Source organism: Oncorhynchus tshawytscha, linkage group LG30 (genome assembly GCF_018296145.1).
Source record: "Oncorhynchus tshawytscha isolate Ot180627B linkage group LG30, Otsh_v2.0, whole genome shotgun sequence".
NCBI lineage: Eukaryota > Metazoa > Chordata > Actinopteri > Salmoniformes > Salmonidae > Oncorhynchus > Oncorhynchus tshawytscha.
This window is the reverse complement of record NC_056458.1, coordinates 6,098,189-6,125,233: the sequence shown is the minus strand read 5'-3', so window position 1 is coordinate 6,125,233 and position 27,045 is coordinate 6,098,189. Positions and strand designations below refer to the sequence as shown.

The window sequence follows — 27,045 nt, the reverse complement described above, 5'->3', positions numbered from 1 at the left end:
TTATTTAACTAGGCAAGTCAGTTAAGAACACATTCTTATTTTCAATGACGGCCTAAGAACGGTGGGTTAACTGAACGACAGATTTTTACCTTGTCAGCTCAGGGATTCAATCTTGCAACCTTACGGTTAACTAGTCCAACGCTCTAACCACCTGCATCACGAGGAGCCTGCCTGTTACGCGAATGCAGTAGGAAGCCAAGGTAAGTTGCTAGCTAGCATTAAACTTATCTTATAAAAAACAATAAATCAATCATAATCACTTAATTAACTACACATGGTTGATGATATTACTAGTTTATCTAGCGTGTCCTGTGTTGCATATAATCAATGTGGTGCGCATTTGCGAAAAAGGATTGTCGTTGCTCCAACGTGTACCTAACCATAAACACCAATGCCTTTCTTAAAATCAATACACAGAAGTATGTATTTTTAAACCTGCATATTTAGATACAATAAATCCAGGTTAGCTGGCAATATTAACCAGGTGAAATTGTGTCACTTGTCTTGCGTTCATTGCACGCAGGGTCAGGGTATATGCAACAGTTTGGGCCGCCTGGCTCATTGTGAACTAATTTGCCAGAATTTTACGTAATTATGACATAACATTGAAGGTTGTGCAATGTAACAGGAATATTTAGACTCAGGGTTGCCATACATCAGATAAAATACAGAACTGTTCCGTATTTCACTGAAAGAATAAACGTTTTATTTTCGAAATGATAGTTTCCGGATTCTACCATATTAATGACCTAAGGCTTGTATTTCTGTGTGTTATTATGTTATAATTAATTCTTTGATTTGATAGAGCAGTCTGACTGAGTGATGGTAGGCACCAGCAGGCTCGTAAGCATTCATTCAAACAGCACTTTCGTGCGTTTTGGCAGCAGCTCTTCGCAATGCTTAAAGCATTGCGCTGTTTATGACTTCAAGCCTATCAACTCCCGAGATTAGGCTGGTGTAACCGATGTGAAATGGCTAGCTAGTTAGCGGGGTGAGCGCTAATAGTGTTTCAAACGTCACTCGCTCTGAGACTTGGAGTAGTTGTTCCCCTTGCTCTGCATGGGTAACGCTGCTTCGAGGGTGGCTGTTGTCGATGTGTTCCTGGTTCGAGCCCAGGTAGCGGCGAGGAGAGGGATGGAAGCTATACTGTTACACTGGCAATACTAACGTGCCTATAAGAACATCCAATAGTCAAAGGTATATGAAATACAAATCGTATAGAGAGAAATAGTTTTATAATTCCAATAATAACTACAACCTAAATCTTCTTAACTGGGAATATTGAAGACTCGTGTTAAAAGGAACCACCAGCTTTCACCTGTTCTGAGCAAGGAACTTCAACGTTAGCTTTTTTACCTGGCACATATTGCACTTTTACTTTGTTCTCCAACACTGTGTTTTTGCATTATTTAAACCAAATGTTTCATTATTTATTTGAGACTAAATAGATTTTTATTAAAATAAAAGTTTTCATTCAGTATTGTTTTAATTGTCATTAAAAATCATTGTCATCAAAAATCATCCCGATTAATCGGTAGCAGCTTTTTTGGGTCCTCTAATAATCGGTATTGGTATCGGCGTTGAATAATAGGTCAACCTCTATAGCCTACAATAAATGGCTATTCCTGCACTTTTCCTGCAATCCATCAAACGCATATGGTATTATAGTTGTCTCTGACTTGTGGTCAGACTCGCTTAGGTGGAACAAACTTAAACTTGTGCCTTTTTTCAATGCTGATTTGAATGTCATAGAGAAAGCAGAAAGGGGCCCAAAAAAATTCTAGAAGTAATCATCTAGTTTTTCAACGTTTTGGAACTTTCAGATAGAAATATGCTATGTAGAACAAACATGTCTCTCTGACATGTTTAATAAGGAATAACGTTGGTTTTATTCATGGGATTTCCATATGCAACGTTCGAGAATGTTTTGCAACTGAACTTGGCCCTGGTACCATTACCAGTAGCCTCAATGCAAATATTTGGTGGCACAGAAAGAATGGAAAAGGGAGAGCCAATTGTTTATTGACTAAACTCTTCTTGCTACTACACTATATCACACTGGGTGAGTAACTTTATTTTAAGTTCATGATGACCCCGTGACTCAGACTTGAACACTTGTATCACGACCTGAGCACTGGCTCTCTGACTTCAGCCATAGGGACTCGTGACTCGAGCACAGGGGACTTGGGACTCGATTTGGACTCGAGGTTTAGTGACTCAACTACATCATTGGGTGAAACAGTCATTAACTCCAGTTCAAAGTCATTAGCCCCCATTCTACTTTTGGACATCAGTGTGGCTGTGGCGTCTGTGGAATGCCGATAACAATGGCAAGGACACAACCAAGTGATGGAGGTGCAACCCATTCCACTTTGCATCACCATCTGGTGATTGCGCTACTCTCTCTCTCTCTCGTTCTCTCTCTTTTTCGCTCTCTGCACTCCTGTGTGTCTTGTTTGTTTTGTATGTAATATCTACGTAGGCTGAATTAGGAATTTACATGGCAAAATCATTCTTATATATATTTATTCTGTTGGGAAGAGAATAGTATGTTATGAAGAAAAAAATACTGTATGTTGGTAAGACAATGATATGTATGTTGGATGTCAGTGATTTATATTTATTGTAGGTTACTGCGGGAATACAAATGTGATGTGACTAAAACGTGACTAAAATGAAAGGACATTTAGTTTACTAAAATGGCCCACCGTTTTCATCATTTTGACAATAACTAGACCAAATCATTATTCAACAGACACAAATGTGACTAAGACTAAATTATACTTTAGTCAAAATGACTAAGACTAGACTAAATCTAAAAGAGTGCCAAAACGAACACTGGTTCATAATAATGGCGCAGCACCTCTCATCATGCTTCAGATAATGATTTTAAAATGTCTATAAAATAAACATTGCGTGTGCTAACACTAAGATTCCTAGGTGGAAGGTTATCTTTCTGTAGGCTTTCATGTGCTGTGGATTCTGCCTTTCGCTAGGTACTAAATCCCCCAAAACATAATTGCAAAGGTGCCCTCAGAAAATTACATCGCCAAGTTGCCAACCCAGTATTGGCACCTGTTTACAATTATGTTTGTCTCCCTTTGTGTGTGTTTGGGCGGGTTTGTGTGAATGTGTGTGTTGGTGTGTGTGTCTGTCAGATCTCGGCTGGCTGATTTCCAGCACAACTGCCAGCCCTCGTCCCATTCTCCCTCTGGCTGCATGAGAGAGAGTGGTGCCGTCTGCCTTAAGGCCTACGCGGGACTCATAGGTGAGCTGGAGAGAGAACAGGATCGAGGGGGTGGAAGAAATGAGATAGAGGGAAGGGATGGAAGAGGGATTAACGACACAAGGAAAGAACAATGGTAGAGAAGGAGTTCTGCGTTGACCCCAATGGCCTTATAATCAGATCTTTGTTGTTAGCTCTTGCTAACCCCAGGGTATAGCTAGGCACTCATTTCATAGCCAATTGCCTTGTTTGGCTTTGGATCAAACGTTCCAAAGTTCGTATAGAAGTCAAGCCTGCTGACACGTCTCTAATCAACAACCTCCTCCAGGCACCATCATGACCCCCAACTACGTGAACAATATCAGTATGGACGTGTCCCAGTGGTGCAGCTGTGAGGGAAGTGGGAACCAGTGGCAGGACTGTCTGCGCGTCCTGCACATGTTTGACAGCAACGTCTGTCTGCGTGAGTAACACTCCCTCAACCGCCTACAATGCTATCCCCTAGAGGCTGCTCCAGCAATATCCCTGGTCCTGTGAGCCCACGTGAAATCAGCAGATCACACAAATAGATTAGCGGGTGCTCTGTAGCCCGGTAGCCCTAGAGAGCTGCCTACTTGTTCTGTATGGTATACTGTAGCCCAGCACTTAATTACAATATTGATGGACAGCAGTGTTAATTGAAACTGTTTCATTCGTGTCTGATTCCCATATTGCAACTGAGGTGAATAACTGAACGATTGCCATGCCTTAAGGGTGCAATGCCCAGTTGATTAACGCATTCATGGCTGCTATGAATAATGGAATGTTCTGAGGATATTTGGCCTCATCGGCAGTGGGTATAATGGGGATGATGATAATGTGGGTGGTGGTGGTAATGATGATGTCTGTTGTTGTGTCTCAGGTAATGCTATCAGTTATTTGGGTGGCTCTTCCCCTCGCCCTGTGGAGAGCACTACTCTGCCACCTCGTCGCCACGCATCTGCCACCCCCTCCCCCCACATCTTTCAGGACAAGATCAATGTCAACGTCAACGTTTTATCAGAACGCAACAGTGTGAGTACTCTTCGTTGCCTCACCAAACCCAGACTGCTTAAATACTGTACAGTAACTTAAAAACAATGGTGGCCAAAAAGCTTGTTCCTTGGGTTTTTCTAGAGTAGGTTCTCACTAGGATGTTCTGTGAATTGCATGATGACCTACGGTGTGACGTGAGTGCCAACAGAGCTGCCTGAGTGTCAAAGTTCACACACAGAACTGACCTGAAATATATACTCCCAACACATCTGACTCAACACAGGGCTCACGGTCACAGTCAACACATTACTGTGGCGTTGAACAAGACCCAGCACCTCCCTTTTTACCTTCACTTCCCTTTATTTCTCCCTATCCTTCTGTCCCATTTCCCTATCTCTCTCTCACTCACTGTGCGTGAGGATTAGCCAGAGGTGTTTGCAGGAGGGAGCATCAATCCTCTTGTGTTGATATTAATTTATTCACACCCATCTGTCTCCTCTCCCCCTTTCTCTTGTCATCCTAATCCCTCTCACTCGCTTTCTCCTCTCCTCCGCTACAATCCTTTACACCGTTCCAATCCCTCCCTCTCTTCTTTCCCCCTAACCTCTAAACCTCCCTCCCTCTGAGTGCAGGTTGTAGATGTTCCTCTGTAATACACTTATTTTCTTCCACTTTCTTCCCCTCACTCTGGTGATCTTATTCTGTGACCACGACTCTCACCTTCCTTTCTAATAACAAAGATGCTGACACCTTTCGAATCAGGATTCAACACCCTACATTGAAAAGCAACTTTTAACGCTGAGTTGCTTTTTTCTCTGTCAGGAGGCTCATGATACCCTACCTATTCCACACAAATAATGGATCGTTTTAACAACCCTGTTTACTGCCAAGATGTTTCATATTTACAACAAGCAGATACACTATGGACTGACTGTATGAGATGGTTAATTACCTGCAAATTCCATTCTCTCTATTCAGGGGTGCAACTTTCACAGGGGATGGGCGGGACATGTCCCCCACATTCTGAAATTGCATTTTTGTCCCCCACAAGTTTTATCATTGGAATGTGATACAAAATGAGGCAATTGTGTGCATTAGGACCATGCGGACGCTTACCAAGCCTTCGGGTAGGCTGTTTGGAGTGTTTATCCAACCAGATAAAAAAAAAATGTGTGTCCCCCACTTCTAAAACCAAAGGTGAGCCCCTGGCTCTGTTTGAATTCTGAATGATCACATTCCCTCTCTCTCCCAGGTGGAAGACACTGAAGAGGAAGAAGAGGAGGAAAGTCAGGAATTCAACGTTATCCCCCAATATTCTGAGAAGGAGAAGTCTAGTGTGGGCTCCGGGGCCCGAGGGGGCCATAGAGGAGCGGCAGGCCAAACAGTACCCATGCTGCCTCTGCTGCTGCTGCCCGCTGCCATGCTGGGCTGGGGGTGTCAGGGTTACTGACACCCCCCCTACTACCTCCCTTACGCTCAGCTACGGTATCACATTCACTGGGTCACCTCCACCATGGCAATGAGATAGAATGGATTGATGGGGAGACTTAAGGCTGAGGGAAGAACGACCACAAGGAGGAAATGGACATTTCTTCTGTTTTACATTACTTTCTGTATTTCTGTTTTCCTTTCTTACTTTCCAACGACTGGTCCTTTTCTGTATTCTCTATCTTTCCTCTCCTGCTCTGTCTACTTGCGATCTGTTTAAGTAGTCATAGCTGCCCATCTCTTTTGCTCCTCTCTCACGTAAGTAGACGTAGTTGAACAACCTGGGCCGATAAATAAGTCGATGGCTGAATTAATAAGGTCTGTCTGGATGAATCGATATGGCTGTCTGTCCGGTGCCTGTCTCAAGATTGGCTATCCAGCTCCACTCTCCCTCTTCACGAGGAGCTCATCGCCCAAGGCCAGTAACAGCACCTATCTCCAAGAAAACATGACCAGTGATTGGTGGAACCATGACAGTTCATTCCTTTGATTTTTGTGCCATGCCTCACCTCGCCTTTTTCTTTCTCCTTAGTTAACTTCCTTTCTTTCATCATCCCTTGGATACGAGGGTTGTTGGGCAAGCCACTCTGTGCTAAACCATAGAGACCTCTGTTGCACTTCCTTCCTGTCTCTTATGTTGCTCTCCTTGTTTGCACCCTCTTCACCACCTCAGACTAGATGCCACTGACCTCTCCAGTTTGTACACCACTTATTCTCAGCCTTGTGGAGGAGATCTGAGAAACCCACCACAGGCACAATAATTATACCAAATTTGAATAATGACAATGGCAGAGGAAAACAACATAAGCAATAAAACATGAAATCAGATGGCTCAGCGGGCAGGTGCTGGGGCCGTCTGGATTTGAGCTCAGGGGAGAGAGGAACCAATTTGCTGCTGTCTGTAGTTCACAAGTGCTTTCTATCCCTAGGTGTTGTTATAGTTTTGGAGAGACAATATCACACTTAGCTATACCTTTCCTGCCTGTGTTTGAGTAGGAGGAGATAGGGAGGGAGAGAGGGGGCACTATAGAGCCTCTGGCAGCTCTGATCATTGAGCATCACATTGAGCCTCTAAATCTTTTGCTGATGTTAATGTTTTTTTTCTCCATTTTTTTCTTGCATCGCTCATTTTCTTGTGAACTTGCAAAATGAACTCCCACCTGAGGGGAAGTAGGTAAAGGGCTGTGGGTGGTAGTTAAAGGGGGAAACTACTCTACTGTGGAATTGTGTACGTGACTTGTATTCATTGACTTCTTTCCGTTCTAGAGGGAGATGTTAGACCTGACTCGTGCTCTCACCGATAATACATGATGCTAAAAAGAGATAAATATTTACAGGGCATATTTGTGCTGCAGCTCTTTTCATCATCAGCCACCAGTGAGGGGAGTCGCTGGGACTTAATTCTGAGTATTAATTAAGCAGGCACGATGGCATCCGTACGGTCTAACACCATCTCCAATCTGGACAGTGACGTTCATGACGACTGCTGTTCTTTTTTTAATAGGCACTGTCATCTCTCACTGCCTGGCAAGGGATCCTTATGCTAGTGATCATCAAAGTGAGTGACCGCACAAGAGATGACGTGAGAGCGACAAGCCTTGATTTACACACTGAAACAGCCTAAATAAATATGAGCGTAAGCCATACAAGCGAACAGCAAGAGGGAACGAGAGCGTGCCAACTCTAAATGTATCACGTTGGTTTTGTTTGTACAGCTGTATTCACACATATTTCCCCCATGGCCAAATGGTTTTAATAATATCCAATGACGTTAGTGCTGATGTTTAGTGCTGACCCATGAGGGCGCTTCTTGAGGTCTGTTCGGTTTCGATTCGATTATTTAAAAAATAATCACGGTTTTCGATTTCGGTTTCAAATCTTCTTCTTTTTTTACACATTAAATGCACCATGCATTATGTGGGTTGAATTCTGTAACACAGAATAAAACAATGAATAAAGTCCCATGGTGGTAGTGACTGTCCATTACTGCTCATCACTTATTAACCATCATTTATTCACATTACTTTGCTTTAATACAATATTTTGTTTTATTCAATGGTTTTATTATTTCATTCCACGTCATCATCTCATCTCTATAGAGCTGCCGCCTATGCTGTCTGACAAAATCACTATTTTAGTCATTCTTCAAAGTAAATAAGGCAAACTTATGAATGCTGAATGCCAACTATCAATCACTTAAATCATGTATTTTCATGTAGAGATACCTCACAAAGCAACTGCTTTCTATCCATCTCGTACGTCCTCTCTTCTCTCCGTCTCCATTATTGAGGTCTCCGTGTGGAATATGGTCATTGTAGTTAATTGCCACATTTTCTGCGCTAAACTATGTAGAATATTAGCCTGTTGGAAACTTCAACTCCCTACTACTATCACACAGTTTGCGCTTGATATGATCTATTTCTACAGAAACTTAGCAACGTGCTCACAGAAAAAAAATGAACTAAATGAAATTCAAATCATTTTGGTTGATCACTGAGAACTAAAATATGTCTTGTGATCGATTACCAGAGTTGATATAAATAAATCCACAGAGAAAGGGAGAGGTAAGAGGGAGCGAATGAAAAAGGTGCGACAGTGGGGGATTTGGGAAAGATGGGGAGAGTGACAGACGTAGATGCAGAGAGAGAGAGAGAGAGAGAAAGCAAGGCCTCTTAAAAGCTTTCAGTAGCATTGCTGTTGTAGTCAGGCCCTCTCAGATTTATTTTCATGCCTGTGGCTAAGAGGCGAGTGTCTGTTCCACTCTATTACTCCTGTGCTTTAACGTCCTGAACTGTGTGCCTCCACCTCAGTTTGGCCTCACAGACCGACAACGCTACTCTCCCGTACATGCATTCCCATCACTCTCTGACACCGTGTGTATTTTACAATCATCTGCTGCCCCTCACAGACAACATGCCTCTACATCTTCTACCCATTCCTCTTTTCTTTTTCATGTTGAAACAACAAACACTGTACCATCAACTACTTGTACAAAGCTTTATTTTATGGTAGGCTTATGTATGCTTTAAACAGAAAATGTGTATATATTTTTGTGTTTTCTTTTCTCTTGTTGTAATTATCATTGAGAGTGAGCTGTGCCATATAGGGCTGGATCTGCCCCGTTGGATCTTATGTATGCCTCTTGTAAAGTGTATATGTACAGGTTATGGTCAAGCATCTGTCAGTCTCTCTGTCTGTTTGTAACAGTGAAACACTGTTGTTCTGCGGTGTCCTGCTTGCGTTGACCTTGATATACATGTTGATGGTCATTTTTAGTATGGTATATGATGATCATCATGTTCCGCGTTAGAATCACACTGCTCATTTACCAAGCCCCGTACAGTTGTGTAAAATTGGATGAATGAACACTCTGTGGACATGGTGTAAGGCCACTTCTTGAAAGTGATCCTCAGTTGGCAAGCTGGTTAACACGTTCAACTTGAGGAGTTGCCGGCCTCTCTGCCAGCCCTCTAAAACAGTCTTGGGCTCTGTCCAATAGTATCAAAATGGTCGCCATTTAGAAAATGGACCCTTGTTATTTATGGATGAGGCCAGTGAGAGACTTAGAAACTATCCAAGTAACATAGTAAGCGCATTGCACTGAACGTGCCTATGTAGACTTCAGTTGGAGAAAGGAATGAAGGACACTACAGTGGGCTGAGTTTAACATGAAACAGCCACTGGATTAGGGGCGATATCGATCCTTATTTTGACAATGAGTTATCAAGAACTTCAGAGTTCAGCAATGCCAAAATGTCCCAGCCATCGCCGCTGCTTTGCCCTCCTCATCCCTACCTGTGTCACACCATCCACCTTCATGGCCATGAGTTCCGCCGTGCCCTATTCATGCCTGATGGTGTGAGTTTACAATCAGGTGTGAGCACTGTGTGGTTCTTCATCAAATGTGAGAATTTACAATGCTGTGTGAAAAAGACTACGTACAATAATAAAAAATGTAAAATGATTGTTTTCGGTGTGGAACTTTTTGCATGTCGGGATGGGTATCTGGATGATTTGACTTTTCACCAACGTGCCGACCCCTTTCTCTGGCGCATAGATCAACACTGTTCCGCAGTTTTATCTGAGCATATTAAAGGTTAGAAGAATAGATGGTTTCGATGACTGTGTGATGCAGTGTTATTGCAGGTGCATAAAGTAGACTAATCAGGAAGGACAGAAGACGGGGACCCTTCTGACTTGCCAACCCCCAAAAATCTATGAGTTGACATGATAATGTTTGGAAAAGCTTTGAGGACAAATCTCAAGGACATCAGGACAGATTTATTACCCCCCCAAAAAACTGTCCGACTAAGTGTGGATTTTTTTTGTCTGAAAGTCTATGAGAGTGCTGAATTACTGTACACAAGGCTTATTTGATTGAATAGAAGTTTCGTAATGTTTAGGCTGTTGCAAATGCACTGATATACAGCGCATTCTTTTTCCAAATTTTTTTATGTTACAGCCTTGTTCTAAAATGGATAACATTTTTTTTTTGAAATACAAAGCAAAAAAAAAGGTTATTAGAAATGTTTGAAGACAGGCATTTCCATTGTTAGAACGGTCACACGACTGTCTTGGTAATATAATAGATCATCTTTGCAATAACCTAGAAAACCTTTGCCAATTTGTGCAAAATGCAACCACATAGAAAACAAACAAGTCCATTATGGACCCATATCGGTGACTGCCAGTAGGCTAGTCTACCTTGAACCACAAACCTGAGCCCCAGAATGCACAGAAACTGTTTTAATTCAACTACTCAGCACTCTTATCTCCTCACGTCCATATCGCTGCCATGGTGGGGCCCAATGATTTACCCTGCGAAAGTGCTTGATAAGTACTTATCATGGTAATTTTCTAAACAGGAGAGCCTCCACACCTGGGATGTCTCCCGTCCTATTTGAGGTGATTCAGTTCCGCCCTCACCAGTCTTTGGCGCGTGCACAGTGAAATATCTTCTGATTCCCTTTTTGCTCAACTCTCAGGGGAGTCCATCTTGTCTTTTGACTGCTTTAAAGGATGAGGTAGGTGAAGCAACCAGACGACCATGAAAAGCTTTTAATCTGTTAATGGCTTTGTGTAATGGGCGACATTCTATCAGAGCTGCCTGCATCTGTGAGCAGAATTATAACAGCAAGAATTATTAGACTAAAAGCCACATGCCTATAGTTCCATATTTGGTTACACACCAAAAGTATGTGGACACCTGCTCGTCGAACATCTCATTCCAAAATCATAGGCATTTATATGGAGTTGGGCCCCTCTCTTTGCTGCTATAACAGCCTCCACTCTTCTGGGAAGGGTTTTCACTAGATGTTGGAACATTGCTGCGGGGACTTGCTTCCATTCAGCCACAAGAGCATTTGTGAGGTCGGCACTGATGTTGGGCGATTAGGCCTGGCTCGTAGTCGGTGTTCCAATTCATCCCAATCCACCCCAAACTTTTGACACAAAGTTGGAAGCACAGAATAGTCTAGAATGTCATTGTATGCGTTAAGATTTCTCTTCACTTGAACTAAGGGGCCTAGCCCGAATGGGGCGAGCTTTACGCTACTCCAGCCAACGCTTGGCATTGCACATGGTGATCTTAGGCTTGTGTGCGGCTACTCGGCTATGGAAACCCATTTTATACACCTGTCAGCTGAAATAGCCAAATCCATTCACTGGAAGGGGTGTCCACATACTTTTGCATATATAGTGTGTATCGTTAATAAGAGTTCTCTGGGTTTTAAATGGGCCTATATTGAAAATGTTCTAATGCACGCAGCATGTAACCTATAGCCTAATCAGAATCCACTTGACACTTTGTGGGGAGGGACCACATAAAGAGCAGCCTAAAAAGACCTAGGCCAATCTAAGGACACAGACACATAAACAGAAACCAAAAAGCAGGGAATAGTAGGGATTTTAAGATGTCTGTGAGAGACTGGGTGAATAACTCCTTCATAGTAATACATTGTGACAGTATGTCTGTCTGGACTGAGGGACATTGTACTATCAGCCTGAGGCGAAGAAAGTCCTAGGATTGGTGGGAAATGGGCACACAGCTAGCCAGCCAGGTGTGTACAAGAGGACTGGGCACGCATGCTTCCTGCGGCACATCTGTAGTTGGAGTTGGCCTGATTAAACGGGTGGATGGAGGAGTCATTTTTTTCTTGAAGCTAATTCAGGATCCGCAAACTCAAAGACTTTGGAATCATGAGAATATATGTACAGAGGGTTTAAGGAGGAAATCAGTGTGATCATAGCCCTTTTTCACACGGGCATTCCGCAGATTCGCAGGGCCCACCTGCAATGTCCGAACAAGCCCCCCCCAAAACAAACAGCAAATTTCATGCAATTCTGCAGATTTTGTCATGGGACAGAGAGAAAAATGTGCCATTTCATAGCTAATTTCCTGCAGTTTTACATATTGCATTTTAGCAGACACTCTTATCCAGAGTGACGTACAGGACCAATTCGGGTTAAGTGCCTTTCTCAATAACAGATCTTTCGCCTAGTCAGCTCAGGGATTCAAACCAGCAACCATTCAGTTACTGACCCAACGCTCTTAACAGCTAGGCTGCCTGCCTTCTACACACTTAGCCACCAGGCCTAGAGATATTCTGACAGCTTTAAAACTAATTTCCTGTTATTCAAAACAAAACAAAAATTGGCTTATGATGTGTTCATATTCTATCTGGGGGGGCAGAGCTTGTGGGTCCCCCCTCACTGCGGGGATGTGTGGTACTCTGTACTCTGTACACTGTTGTTCATGAGGGCAGGCAAAACTGTTTGGGAGGCAAATGTGTGAAAGATTACTTCCACTTTAACTGAAGTTTAGTAGTACCATGTGAATGTGGCTTATGCAGTCTTTATAACTGCACATGGTAGAGAGAGATTGACTCCCACCGATGGAGGGAAGGGGAGTGTTCGTGTTTGTGTGGCATGTGTGTGTATGCGCCCTCGCATGTGTGTACGGAAAAGGGCTTGCGAGTTATCTCTCCTCGCAGTCCCGAAGTGAAACCCTTACAAACTCTCAGAAGAAAAGAAAATCGGTAAAATGTAAATAAATTAAATATACCTGCTGGAGCAAGCAGAAAAAGATAAATAAGTGAATGAATATCTAAAAGTTTGGTAGAGGCCAGCTTACTTCAGAGAGGAGCCTGGGGAAAGGGGACTGAGGGTAATACAGAAGGCCCCCTCGGGCCTGGATAAGGAGTTGTGAAGGATGAGGTGTAACCCTTTGGGTGCTGGTTGATGATAGCTGAGTGGCTCCTATGCTGTGCTATACAACACTGAATAACACACTATATGTGTTATGCCCAATGGAGCACAGCTTTGTTTTTGATGGGTTTATTAGTCACTTGGTCAGTTCTTCTGTCTGTTATGTGATAAAGCTTTAGGAGATTTGAACTTAGTGTTTTGTTTCCTCTCAGCTGCATCCAATTCAGCAGCAATGGTCAACGGTAGTCTCTCGTGGACAGATGTGCTGTGGGCGTCCGAGATTGCAAAGGTCGGAGGCTCAATGAGCTCTAATTACCTACCCGTGAATGCACCATTCAAAATCTCCACTCATCTCGGCACCAAAAAGTGTACCGTATGGATTAACTCGGTTGTGTTTACAGAAACAGCTCAAATATAGGTCGACATCGCTGGGGGTCATACAGGTGTGATCCCTGATTATAAACTTTAAAAAGCATATATATATATATATATATATATATATATATATATATATATATATATATATATATATATATATATATATATATATATATATATATATATATATATATATATATATATATATATATATATATATATATATATATAATGAATGTGTACGTTACCAGTTATGACAACTTAAACCTCCTTGCCATCCAAGTTGGAAGATAAACACACTAGTACAACACAGAGTACATGTAATACCTGCCTAAGTACAATGTACTGTAATTACTAGGTGTTACACAGGATTTAGCTACTTAGAATGAAGTGTATATTGAGTGGTACTTGTGATTATTGTGTACCTACATAGTAAGTTACCTACATATATAGCAATTAACAAATACTTACTTACTAGTCATTAGCAAGTGAAAATACTAGCTAGCCAATTCAGAGAAAACAGGAAATCCACATTACAAGTAACAATGGAAATCGACAACATCTGTGTCTTCACCTGTTTCTTTCTTGTAAGCATTTTCCCATCCTGGAGTCTGAGATCTTGTGGGACTTTGTGGTAGAGAAGAAGAATGTATGGCAATTTAGCAAATACACGCTACAATTAGCCTAGCTAGCTATTGTCAGAGACAACATAGAGACCTTCTTCCAATAGCTCTTCTATCTTCATTAGCTGTCATGATTTCTATAATTTAGGGTGTAGGCCTATAATTAGGCCTAGCTACCTAGTTGATGTGTTATCCAGCTAGCATTATACTAAAAATGTTGCTTGCTAGCACAAGCTAGTGTTTCATTGGTGAACGTGCATAAAGATTCAGGTATGACGTCATTGTTTTAGCACTATCCACTGAGTTTATAAATTATGGCCAATATGTGCCAATAAATCAGCACAATCTAGTTTTTCATTTTTTCAATTTTACGGGTGTCTTGAAGCCAAATTTAGGATTGTGTATACTGTGCTAATAATCACTGCCAAAAAAGAGTAATAAAGTGCAATGTACAATCCCGCAAACTTTATTTTTTATTTTTTTAGGGGGTACGGCGTACTTACCGACATTTTTGGTAAGTGCACCTCTGCTATGCACATACGCTATTGAAAATTAGGTGTGTTGACACAAGTAGCTTAAAAAAAAACGTAAGTCTATGCAACATTAACCAATTAAAAACAGTTCTCTAGCAATGAGGTTTGTGCAGTAGGCTATAGGCCCAATACATTCCCACTACATATTGGCTATGCTTGAATTGCCCTGCCAATGTTGTTCTTCTCAGACCATTTTGAAATTATATTAAGGTTAGGTACTGTATATGATCACACTGGTAATAGATAATTGGTTGTATTACTTGTGAGGCACAGCTGAGAGAGCATAATCATGAGAATTTTTTACTGAACTGATGGCCTGCATCTGATGGCCAGTCTGAGGGGAGGGAGCAGCTGTGAGGTTGCCTCTCACCCGAATCATCCTCCCTCCTCTCTCCTGAGAAAAGAGGACACAGTCTTCCAGCTGATGGCAAAACTTAAGTCTCACTGCATTATTTCTGCCTCATATGCGATTCATGTTGACCATGACCAGAGAAAGTGAAACATTCCTTGATATTAAAAAAGACACAAGCCACTAACAATAACTCAAGCTTGTCGAAACACTTTGCTACTCATTCATTGCCGCTATATTGTTGGTTGTAGCATGAGCGGAAGTAGGGAGAACACATTTTATGGCTTATGAAAGTGTTGGAGAAAGTGTTGACAAACAACTTTAAAATGAACTTACTCATAAAAACAGCAGTTCCTTGCTGCATTCGTTGTCTCTCTAGCCATGGTTTTAAAAGAAATCTCACATGATCAACTTTCCTGTGCGTTCGAGGCTTCTTTTTTACAGACTATGGTACGAGGAAACTGTACAGACACAGTGATTTGAGCTGTCTGGTTGGCCAGCTGTAGACTTATAAGTGTACTTGATTTGCTCTCTGGGACTGCAGGGTAAGCGGAGTTCTAACCTAAGACACATGAAATGGTAAAAAAAAAAAAAGATGATCGACCGGTTGGTGACCACTCCTGTAGATATTAATCCAGTGCCTGCAATCAGTCAACCTACCAGGGTAGTTACAAACAGCACATAAATTAAATCATCAACATGTATTGATCACATCTTTACTAATGCTGCAAAATCCATAAGATGTAGTAATCACAATATAGTAGTCATATCTAGGAAAACCAATGTTCCAAAGTCTGGGCCTAATATAGTGTATAAGAGGTCATACAATGACTTTTGTAGTGATTCTTATCTTGATGATGTAAAGAATATTTGCTGGTCTCTGGTGTGTAATGAGGAACTAACAGACGCTGCGCATTTACACATTTATAAAATTGGTGTTCCAGTTACTAATAAGCATGCACACATTAACAAAATGACTGTAAAAACTGTTAAATCCCCTTGGATTGATGAGGAATTTAAAAATTGTACAGTTGAGAGGGATGTGGCAAAAGGTAAGGCAAATAAGTCTGGCAGCACAACCGATTGGCAAACGTACTACAAATTGAGAAATCATGTGACTAAACTTTATAAAAATTAAACAAACTATACTATGAAACAAAAATAGATGATATAAAGAATGATGGTAAAAAGCTTTGGAACAAACTCGGCTCCATCATTCATTGAATCAGATGGCTAATTTATCACAAAACCCACTGATATTCCCAACTACTGTAATTATTTTTTCATTGGCAAGATTAGCAAACTTAGACATGACTTGCCAGAAACAAATGATGACTGTCACATTCTGACCATAGTTCTGTTATTTTATTCTTTGTTTTAGGATGGTCAGAGCGTGAGTTGGGGTGGGCAGTCTATGTTTGTTTTTCTATGTTGGTTTTTGTGTTCGGCCTAGTATGTTTCTCAATCAGAGGCAAGTGTCGTTAGTTGTCTCTGATTGCGAATCATACTTAGGTAGCCTGGGTTTCACTGTTGGTTTGTGGGTGTTTGTTTTCTGTGTGAGTGTTTGGTCCACACGGTACTGTTTCAGTTTTCGTTCATTCACTTTATTGTTTTGTATTTCAGTGTTCAGTTCGTTTAATTAAATATTACATCATGAACACTTACCATGCTGCGCTTTGGTCCGATCCTTCTTCCACCTCTGAATGCCGTTACACTGACAATACACATCCAAGAATATCTGACCGAATTATGAAAGACAAGCGTTGTGCTTTTGAATTCTGTAAAGTTAGGGTGGAAGAGGTGAAAACATTATTGTTGTCTATCAACAATGACAAGCCACCGGGGTCTGACAACCTGGATGGAAAATTACTGAGGATAATAGCAGACGATATTGCCCCTCCTATTTGCCATATCTTCAATTTAAGCCTACTAGAAAGTGTGTGCCCTCAGGCCTGGAGGGAAGCAAAAGTAAATCCGCTACCCAAGAATAGGTAAGCCCCCTTTACTGGCTCAAAAAGCCAACCAATCAGCCTGTTACCAACCCATAGTAAACATTTGGGAAAAAATGTGTTTTACGGTAAGCAAATTGATAACAGACAGTTAGCATGCTTATAGGGAAGGACATTCAAAAAATAACAGCACTTACACAAATGACGGATAATCACCTTAGCTTAGAGACATTGATGATAAAAAGATTGTGGGGCTGTTTTGTTGGACTTCATTGCGGCTTTTGACATTTGCGATCATTGTCTGCTGCTGGAAAAACGTACGTGTTATGTCATTACACCCCCTGCTATGTTGTGGATAAAGAGATACCTGTCTAACAGAACACAGAGGGTGTTCTTTAATGGAAGCCTCTCCAACATAATCCAGGGAGAATCAGGAATTCCCCAGGGCAGCTGTTTAGGCCCCTTACCTTTTTCAATCTTTACTAACGACATGCAGCTGGCTTTGAGTAAAGCCAGTGTGTCTATGTATGCGGATGACTCAACACTGTACACGTCAGCTATTACAGCAACTGAAATGACTGCAACACTTAACAAAGAGCTGCAATTAGTTTCAGAATGGGTGGTAAGGAATAAGTTTGTCCTAAATATTTCTAAAACTAAAAGCATTGTATTTTGGACAAATAATTCAATAACCCTAAACCTCACCTAAATATTGTAATTAATCTTGTGGAAATTGAGCAAGTTGAGGTGACTAAACTGCTTGGAGTAACCCTGGATTGTAAACTGTCATTGTCCAAACATATTGATACTACAGTAGCTAAAATGGGGAGAATCTCACAAAGGTACAGACACATGCAAGCACGAGCACATGCACTCTACACACACATACATTTTAATATTGTTGCATGTTGGTATTATAGATTTTGTATTGTAGCTATGTAGTGCTGTAGTAATGTTATATGATATACTGTTTTATATTTTGTTTTATATGTAATGTAAGTGCTTTAATGTGTTTGGAGCCCAGGAAGAGAAGCTGTTGCCTTGGTAGCAGCTAATGGGGATCTCTAATATATTCAAATACAAAAACGAAGCTTGCAAGCTAGGTATCCTAGTTGGTAGGCCTATAAAAACAGCAGCTAACATTTGCTAGCTGGCTAGGTAGTTTTTGGCATTCTGCTGACAATTGGCATTCTGCTGACAATTAAGGTAGTTCTTCTTGATCCCGGTTCTTTGCGCACTGTCACTATAGCTTTGTTTATACTGTACGTGGTGTTAACATTCGTCCTTTGCCCTGATCTTGCCCACATTCTGATTGTGCCCACATTTTTTGAAATATGTCTAGGCTGCTGAGGGGAGCTGGCATCAAATGCATATAAACCACGTGTTGATGTATTTGATACCATTACATTTATTCCACTCCAGCCATTACCATGAGCCTGTCCTCCCCAATTAAGGTGCCACCAACCTCCTGTGCTACATTTGGTATTAAAATGTGACATTATGACCAGATTCCCTGTATGAAAATTATTTGACAGCTAGTCTTTCAAAATTCTATTGATTTATTTATTTGAAGACATATAATAAGAATGTGTTCTTAACTGACTTGCCTAGTTAAATAAAGGTAAAATAAAATAAAATAAAAACATATTTATGCCACCTATCAATGATTTTTAAAGGGGAGATAATGATGGTTTAAATGGTTTCACTGTCCAGATCCGTGTAGACTAACAGTGAAATACTTACTTACGGGCCCTTCCCAACCATGCAGAATACAATACAAAATAAACAATAATAATAATAGGAAGAGAAGAAAATGAACGCTAGAAATAAATAAACATTGAGCAATAATAGGTTGGCTATATATAGTATATGGGGTATCGAGACGATGTGTAGGGGTACGAGGACATTGAGGTAGATACAGTATGTACATACAGAGATAGATACAGTATGTACATACAGAGGTAGATACAGTATGTACATACAGAGGTAGATACAGTATGTACATACAGAGGTAGATACAGTATGTACATACAGAGGTAGATACAGTATGTACATATAGAGGTAGATACAGTATGTACATATAGAGGTAGATACAGTATGTACATACAGAGGTAGATACAGTATGTACATACAGAGGTAGATACAGTATGTACATACAGAGGTAGATACAGTATGTACATACAGAGGTAGATACAGTATGTACATACAGAGGTAGATACAGTATGTACATACAGAGGTAGATACAGTATGTACATACAGAGGTAGATACAGTATGTACATATAGAGGTAGATACAGTATGTACATATAGCGGTAGATACAGTATGTACATATAGAGGTAGATACAGTATGTACATATAGAGGTAGATACAGTATGTACATATAGAGGTAGATACAGTATGTACATATAGAGGTCGATACAGTATGTACATATAGAGGTAGATACAGTATGTACATACAGAGGTAGATACAGTATGTACATATAGAGGTAGATACAGTATGTACATATAGAGGTAGATACAGTATGTACATATAGAGGTAGATACAGTATGTACATATAGAGGTAGATACAGTATGTACATACAGAGGTAGATACAGTATGTACATATAGAGGTAGATACAGTATGTACATATAGAGGTAGATATAGTATGTACATATAGAGGTAGATACAGTATGTACATATAGAGGTAGGTGTAAAGTGACTTGGCAAAAGGATAAATAAGACCCACTCCACTACAGTCCAGTCAAAGTGAATGGGGGAGTGTTCGGCCCTCCATTTCCTATAGTCCACAATAAGCTCATTCTTCTAGCCCACGTTGAGGGAGAGGTTGTTTTCCTGGCCACAACACATCCAGGTCTCTGACCTCCTCCCTGTACAGTGCCTTCAGAAAGTATTCACACCCCTGGACTTTTTCCACATTTGGTTGTGTTACAGCCTGAATCGAAAATGGATTACATTGAGATGCATTTGTCACTGGCTTACACACAATATCTCATAATGTCACAGTGGATTTATGTTTTTTGAATTGTTTCCTAATTAATAAAAAATTAAAAGCTGAAATGTCTTGAGTTAATAAGTATTCAATGACTCATGAGTAAAAATTTGCTTAACAACTCACATAATAAGTTGTAGGAAATAATAGTGTTTAACGTGATTTTTTTAATGACTACCTCATCTCTGTACCACACACATACAATTATTTGTAAGGTCCCTCAGTCGAGCAGTGAATTTCAAACAGATTCAACCACAAAGACCAGGGATATTTTCCAATGCCTCGCAAAGAAGGACCCCTATTAGAAGATGGGTAAAAATACAAAGAGACATTGAATATACCTTTGAGCATGGTGAAGCTAATAATGATCAATATCAATACACCCAGTTACTACGAAGATACAGGCATCCTTCCTAACTCAGTTGCTGGAGAGGAAGGAAACTGCTCAGGGATTTCACCACGAGGGCAATGGTGACTTTAAAACAGTTACAGAGTTGAAGGGCTGTGGTAGGAAAAAACTGAGAATGGATCAACGACATTGTAGTTACTCCACAATACAAACCTAAATGACAGAGTGAAAAGAAGAAATCCTGTACAGAATACAAATATTCCAAAAGATGCATCCTGTTGGCAAAAACACATTCAATTAATACTGCAAATACATTTGGCAAACCAATTATCTTTTTGTTCTGAATACAAAGTGTTATGTTTGGGGCAAATCCAATAAAACACATTACTGAGTATGACTCTCCATATTTTCAAGCATGGTGGTGGCTGCATCATGCTATGGTATGCTAGTAATCGTTAAGGACTGTGAGTTTTCAGGATAAAAAATAAACTGAATGGAGCTAAACACAGGCAAAATCCTAGAGGAAAACCTTGTTCTCTCTGCTTTCCACCAGACACTGGGAGACTAATACACCTTTCAGGACAACATCATAAAACACAAGGCCAAATCTACACTGGAGTTGCTTACCAAGAAGACAGCTACAAGTGAATGAAGACAGACACATATTGAAGATGCTAGAACTGTCCACATTTAGCCTACTTTTAGTCAGCCAACAAGATGAGTAGGCCTAACAAACAGCAAAAGCACTAGCCTATGTCAATTTACTATCCCCCTTAGTACAAAAGTCTACCTATTCTATTGGTCAATTTGTTCTTCTGTGCAATAAATAAATATTCCAAACATACTTTGAGGCAATTGTGTCCATGCATTTCAAACGAAATCTTGATCTGGACCTGGGCATCAGACTCCAGAGGCTTTTATAGCAGAGTTGTGTCAATGAAGTGGTTGGTTTTCAATGGACTAACACTTATTACATGGTTTGTGCAGGCTGAACATTTTTGCAATTGGATGCTATCGGAAGCTTGAACATTTGTAACAAGCATGGTAACATGCGTTCATTGTTGCACCTTTGTAATTACAGATCACAATTACCACCTCTTACTTGTGAAAACAGTGTAACTATGAATTATTACAATTAGTTACAGTACTTTTAATGTATTTACACATGTAATTACACTGTAATTACGGACCCCTTAAAATGAAGTATTACCGAATGGACTCTATTCCTCTAACTCAGTTATTTTCCAACTTCCATAAATATTGATTCCTATTTTGGAGTGTTGTAAATTCAGCCTGGCGAGATTAAACATTTAAATCCCAGTGAAGTGGAGAAACGTTCTGCACATTCAGATTGCTGTCTTGGCCTGGACAAGATACAAATCCCCCAAAAGAATACTTGGGTTGGAATATAATATTTTTTTCCATTAGAGGGTGATGACCTCCCATCTGTGTCCAGACCTGAGTTCCCTCTGCTCAGAGGATCCCATCACTGCTATGCCAGGTTCTGCTCATGCAGCATTTACCAAATGGCATTTTGAGCTATTTTCTGATTACATGTGCTGTATAGCTATGGGATTGCTGCCTGTCACTTTCTTAGTTTAAAGACTAGCCTACCTTATTATAAATATATTCCTCTGGTTACCACCCATACAATTACATCCATTACAGTACTACTACTTTACTGCCACGACAGCTAGTATATCAGAGATTTGTTATAATAATATAATCGCAATACTTACATCGACATGACCAACTATATCACTAGGTGTCTAGATATATGATTCATAAATCTATCTGCATGACAGTAGAGGCAAGTCACTGTAGAGGAACAGGAGTTGATCAAGCTGTCGACTTGCAGATGCTTTTGGACGCAAGATTGTTCCATGTCTTTACCACTCACTTATCGAGGCAGGTATTTTTATTTTATTTTATTGAGATTGTGGATTCTTCTCCCCTTTTAATCTCTGATGTGTTTGTTTATAACTCCTGTTGTCGCAAAAACAAACATACTTCATCTTCCACACCTTCCTCCAGCTCTGTTTTTTTTTATAATGCAATCTCTCTTCCTCCGATGTTTGTAATAAGGTGAAACAAAGCTGCTCTAACAATGAATTGCATTTATGATTGAGTCTGTTTTTCTCCGGGTACTCAAGCACCTGCTCTGTCTCACTGCCTGGCCTCCTCTCTATAAGTCTACATCTATTTCTCAATCATTTAGAATCAACATCCATCTTTTTCTATTCTCTCCTTTACTCTCTCTCTCTCTCACTCTCTCTCTCTCTCTCTCTCTCTCTCTGGAGGGTCACCTCTCTGTCAGCCCCATAGTTCCTTTCTCTCCATCTGTCACCTCATGTCTCTCACTCCGCTCACGCTATCACTTTCTTCTCTCCCTCTCTCGCGTCTCACTAACTCTTCCTGCCAGTCCTTCACTAGGTACATCTGTGGTTTCAGGTAACCTGTGTATATAGTGACAATGTACTGCAACAACATAAGCACCATAAATATACTGTTTTCTTATTTTTCCTCATTTTTAAATCTGCTATTAATATTTGTTGCTTCCATCAATGTTCTTCTCACTCACTCGCTCTTTATTTGATGATGAGGATATGTCTGAGAAACAAAGAGGGTAGGATCTTTGTTTTCCTCCCACTCGTTCTCTCTCTCTCTCTCTCTCTCTCTCTCTCGTGCTGTTGCTTTGATAGAGTCTGTGGGAATTCTCTCACTCCCTCTCTTCCTCTCTTCTTTTTTGGCTCCTCTCATCCTCTGGGTGGCCTGACTTATTCAGTGGGCAGCTGTGTTTGGGCTGCAGGCTTCTCTGTGCCTGCCCTGCTTCCAGGGCTCCCAACCCTGTCCGTCCTCTGACTTCTACTACAGACAGTAGTGTTGTTGGAGTCAGGGCCTCTACTTTTATCACAGACATCTGTGTTGTTGGAGTGTCTTGTTTTTCACTACCACCTTGGCTATATAGCTAATCGATACGTATCTCCTTATCTCCTGATTCTTTTATTCGCTGCACTTTCTGTTGCTTTTATAACTTTCAGAACACGTACAGTTCCAGTCAAAAGTTTGGACACACCTACTCATTCAAGGGTTTTCCTTTATTTGTACTATTTTCTACATTGTAGAATAATAGTGAAGATATCACAACTATGAAATAACACATCTGGAATCATGTAGTAACAAAAAAGTGGTAAGATTTGAGATTCTTCAAAGTAGCCACCCTTTGCCTTGATGACAGCTTTGCAAACTCTTGGCATTTTCTCAACCAGCTTCACCTTGAATTCTTTTCCAACAGTCTTGAAGGAGTTCCCACATATGCTGAGCACTTGTTGGCTGCTTTTCCTTCACTCTGCGGTCCAATTCATCCCAAACCATCTCAATTGGGTTGAGGTTGGGTGATTGTGGACGCCAGGTCATCTGATGCAGCACTCCATCACTGTCCTTCTTGGTCAAATAGCCCTTACACAGCATGGTTCCCCTAAGCACAAACCGGATGGATGGTGTATTGCTGCAGAATGCTGTTGTAGCCATGCTGGTTAAGTGTGCCTTGAATTGTAAATAAATCACTGACAGTGTCATCATCAAAGCAACCCCACACCATCACACCTCCTCCTCCATGCTTCACGATCGGAACCACACATGCAGAGATCATCTGTTCACCTACTCTGCATTTCACAAAGACACGGCGGTTGGAACCAAAAATCTCAAATTTGGACTCATCAGACCAAAGGACAGATTTCCACCGGTCGAATGTCCATTGCTCATGTTTCTTGGCCCATGCAAGTCTCTTCTTATTATTGGTTTCCTTTAGTAGTGGTTTCTTTGCAGCAATTTGACCATGAAGGCCTGATTCACTGAGGCTGGTAACTCTAATGAACTTGAGTTTCTTTTGCGACTGCACTTGAAGAAATGTACAAAGTTCTTGAAAAAAATATTTGTCTTAAAGTAATGATGGATTGTCATTACTCTTTGCTTATTTGAGCTGTTCTTGCCATAATATAGACTTGGTCTTTTACCAAATAGGACTATCTTCTGTATACCACCCCTACCTTGTCACAATTGGCTCAAACGCATTAAGGAGGAAAGAAATTACACAAATTAACTTTTTCCAGGGCACACCTGTTAATTGAAATGCATTCCAGGTGACTACCTCATGAGGCTGGTTGAGAGAATGCCAAGAGTGTGCAAATCTGTCATCAAGGCAAAGGGTGGCTACTTTGAAGAATCTCAAATAAAAAAATATATTTTGACACTTTTTTGGTTACTACATGATTCCATATGTGTTATTTAATAGTTTTGATGTCTTCACTATTATTCTACAATATATAAAATAGTAAAAATAAAGGAAAACCCTGGAATGAGTAGGTGTGTCCAAACCTTTGACTTGTACTGTACGTGCACACAAACAAGCATATACACACACGTGCACACACACACACGTGGATAACAGATGGGACTGTTATGGTACGGTTAATACGCCAGCGTGTGCCTGAGAACTTGGTTCTGTTGGAATGCGTTTCACGAGCATGACTGCTCCATCTTGTCCCCAAAGATGGCACGCTGTTATACAGAAGTACCATCATACACACACACGTTGCATCAACTGCTCTGAGGAAATGTTGCTACTTTGTTCCATGGTTTTCTACTGTGAAAATGTGTGTAAAACTTGGACCATAAGTGATTTAACCTGTGTGTGACCATTAAGTGCTCTGTGAAGATAGGGTCAGTGGCGAGGCAGGAGGGAGATTTGGCTCTCATGTATGAGGTCTGTAACTTTAAGTCTGCGTCCTGGCTGGGTGACTGGGGCACAAATGCACATTTTCAGCAGTGAAATGCACTCCATGGAAGTGGCCCTTTTTTTTGTTGCTTTGTAGGTAAATTATGCAACCTAATGGATGCTTCTCAGTGCTTCTCTGTTGAGATGGAGAGAATGCACCACATTGTTAGGGATTATAGAGGGTCGCAGAGGGATAAAGGCATGCAAGAAAAGAGAGAGAGAGAGAGAGAGAGAGAGAGAGAGAGAGAGAGAGAGAGAGAGAGAGAGAGAGAGAGAGAGAGAGAGAGAGAGAAAGGAGGAGGGGAGATGGGGTATCTCAGCGGTAAAGATGGAGCCAGGGGCTTTAGAGCTTTAATCCTGCCTCTTTCCTGCCGAGAAGTCTGTGTGTGTGTGTGTGTGTGTGTGTGTGTGTGTGTGTGTGTGTGTGTGTGTGTGTGTGTGTGTGTGTCTGTGTGTGTGTGTGTGTGTGTGTGTGTGTATATCTCTCTCACATACATACAGTACATACACACATACACACGCACACATTACACTGTTACACTGCCCATAAGCATCGGCCACGTTCACATGGAGGGGCACAAAAGGATTAGGAGAAGCAGAAAATATGTTCTCGAGTTGATGGTAAAAGAGCACAAAGAGTTTTCCTGTGGAGACAATTATCGTTAGAGGAGCTCGGCGCTGGTGTCATTATCTGAGGTCCGATGACTCTATAGCGTCCATCTGAAGTGCCCAGCTACAACACAGCCCAGTGGACCAGCGATTAGTACCAGCGGTTAGAGCACTGGACCTCTGGCCAGAGAGCTGATGTCCATTATGTAGTTCATTGAGATCCTCCCAGCATGTCTCCAGGTCTTCTGTAGACGCGGCCAGGTGCTCCTGGACTAAAAGGGTACATCTCCAGCAATTAGCTATAGCCTTTGTGCCAGAAATAGACAAACATTTAGATAAAACCACTGAAAACAGCTGAAAACTAAGGCCCCCAAGATAAAAAATAAATACAAATGTAATTTAAAAAAACGTTAGATTGGGAATATGCCGCTTTGGGTAATTTTCTACCTTCTAGAATCCATACATGCATAATGCTCGTACAGTAGAATGTTACAGAGTTCATACATATTCATATACGCTGAATGACTAACGGCTGTCATGAAGTGTTGTGGCGGAGACTCATGATGTTGTGGTAGAGACAGATGTGCTATGACATGTTACACGACGGCGCGGTGCTACTAGAACACTATCACCATAATAGTTCAGGTAAAAGGACGCTCTAATGCCCAAACACAGACTGCGGGGCCTAATTTCTCTGAGTGGGTAGATGTTCATAAACAATGTGCCTCCCGCGGATATTACTGGAATCGATGGCCGTTTTATTGTAAGACCTGTGGTAAGGAAGTTAAAACCATACAAATGAAAATGATACCAATAATGGTGCCTCTTCAATGGACACCTTATTTTCTCTGCCCCGGCTCGCTCGTGAGAGGTATCGATTCCTGGGGGGATTTCTCAAATCTGTTATTCCTTTTAGCTCACATTCAATTTTGATTCTTGCCACCGTCCTTCTCCCTCTCTTAAGTCCCTCTCTATTTAATGCTCTTATCTTTATGGAATCACTTTCATTCATCTGCTGATGGCTTAATCTTGTTCAACTCACATCCATAAAGTCGAGTGTTATATGCATGCATGCATGCACACACAGGCGCACAAGCACGCACCATGGACTCACTCTACCCTGCCGTGTAAGAGAAGATCGGGGACTTGACAACGTCAGTGATATGATGAGTTGTGTTTCGTTTGTCTGAATTGAGACAAAAGGGTTGTACCACCTGATGAGATGAGATCCTCTCCTGTCCCTGGGTAGCGCTCGGAGGCCTTCTGTTTGAGGGATACCAGACTGAAGTAATTGAATCCCTGCCCCAGGTTTGCCCTGTTCGACCACTCCATTACCCAGACAGCACATACACACGCAAACTCAATCACACACACACACAAACTCAAACACACACACACACAAACGCATACGCACACAGACACTCACTCTCAAATGCAACTTTATTAAATATAAACCACACCCCAGGGCTTTTTCAAATTGAATTCTGTGTGAAACGAATGAAGTAACCATTAAACAGTGATAACACCGAGAAACAGCTGTTGCTCATTACCT

At 41.1% G+C, this 27,045-nt stretch overlaps 1 protein-coding gene across 1 annotated transcript in view; it reads left to right on the top strand.

Moving 5' to 3' along the window:
* Positions 1-9,692, top strand: part of LOC112228927 (GDNF family receptor alpha-4-like) — a 50,367-nt gene extending 40,675 nt beyond the window's left edge. The window contains exons 5-8 of the mRNA XM_024394710.2: positions 3,159-3,268; positions 3,555-3,689; positions 4,128-4,279; positions 5,493-9,692. Of these exons, the coding sequence (XP_024250478.1) occupies positions 3,159-3,268; positions 3,555-3,689; positions 4,128-4,279; positions 5,493-5,690 (595 nt within the window). The 3' untranslated portion in view covers positions 5,691-9,692. The remainder of the gene's footprint in view (positions 1-3,158; positions 3,269-3,554; positions 3,690-4,127; positions 4,280-5,492) is intronic.
* Positions 9,693-27,045: the final 17,353 nt, after the last annotated feature.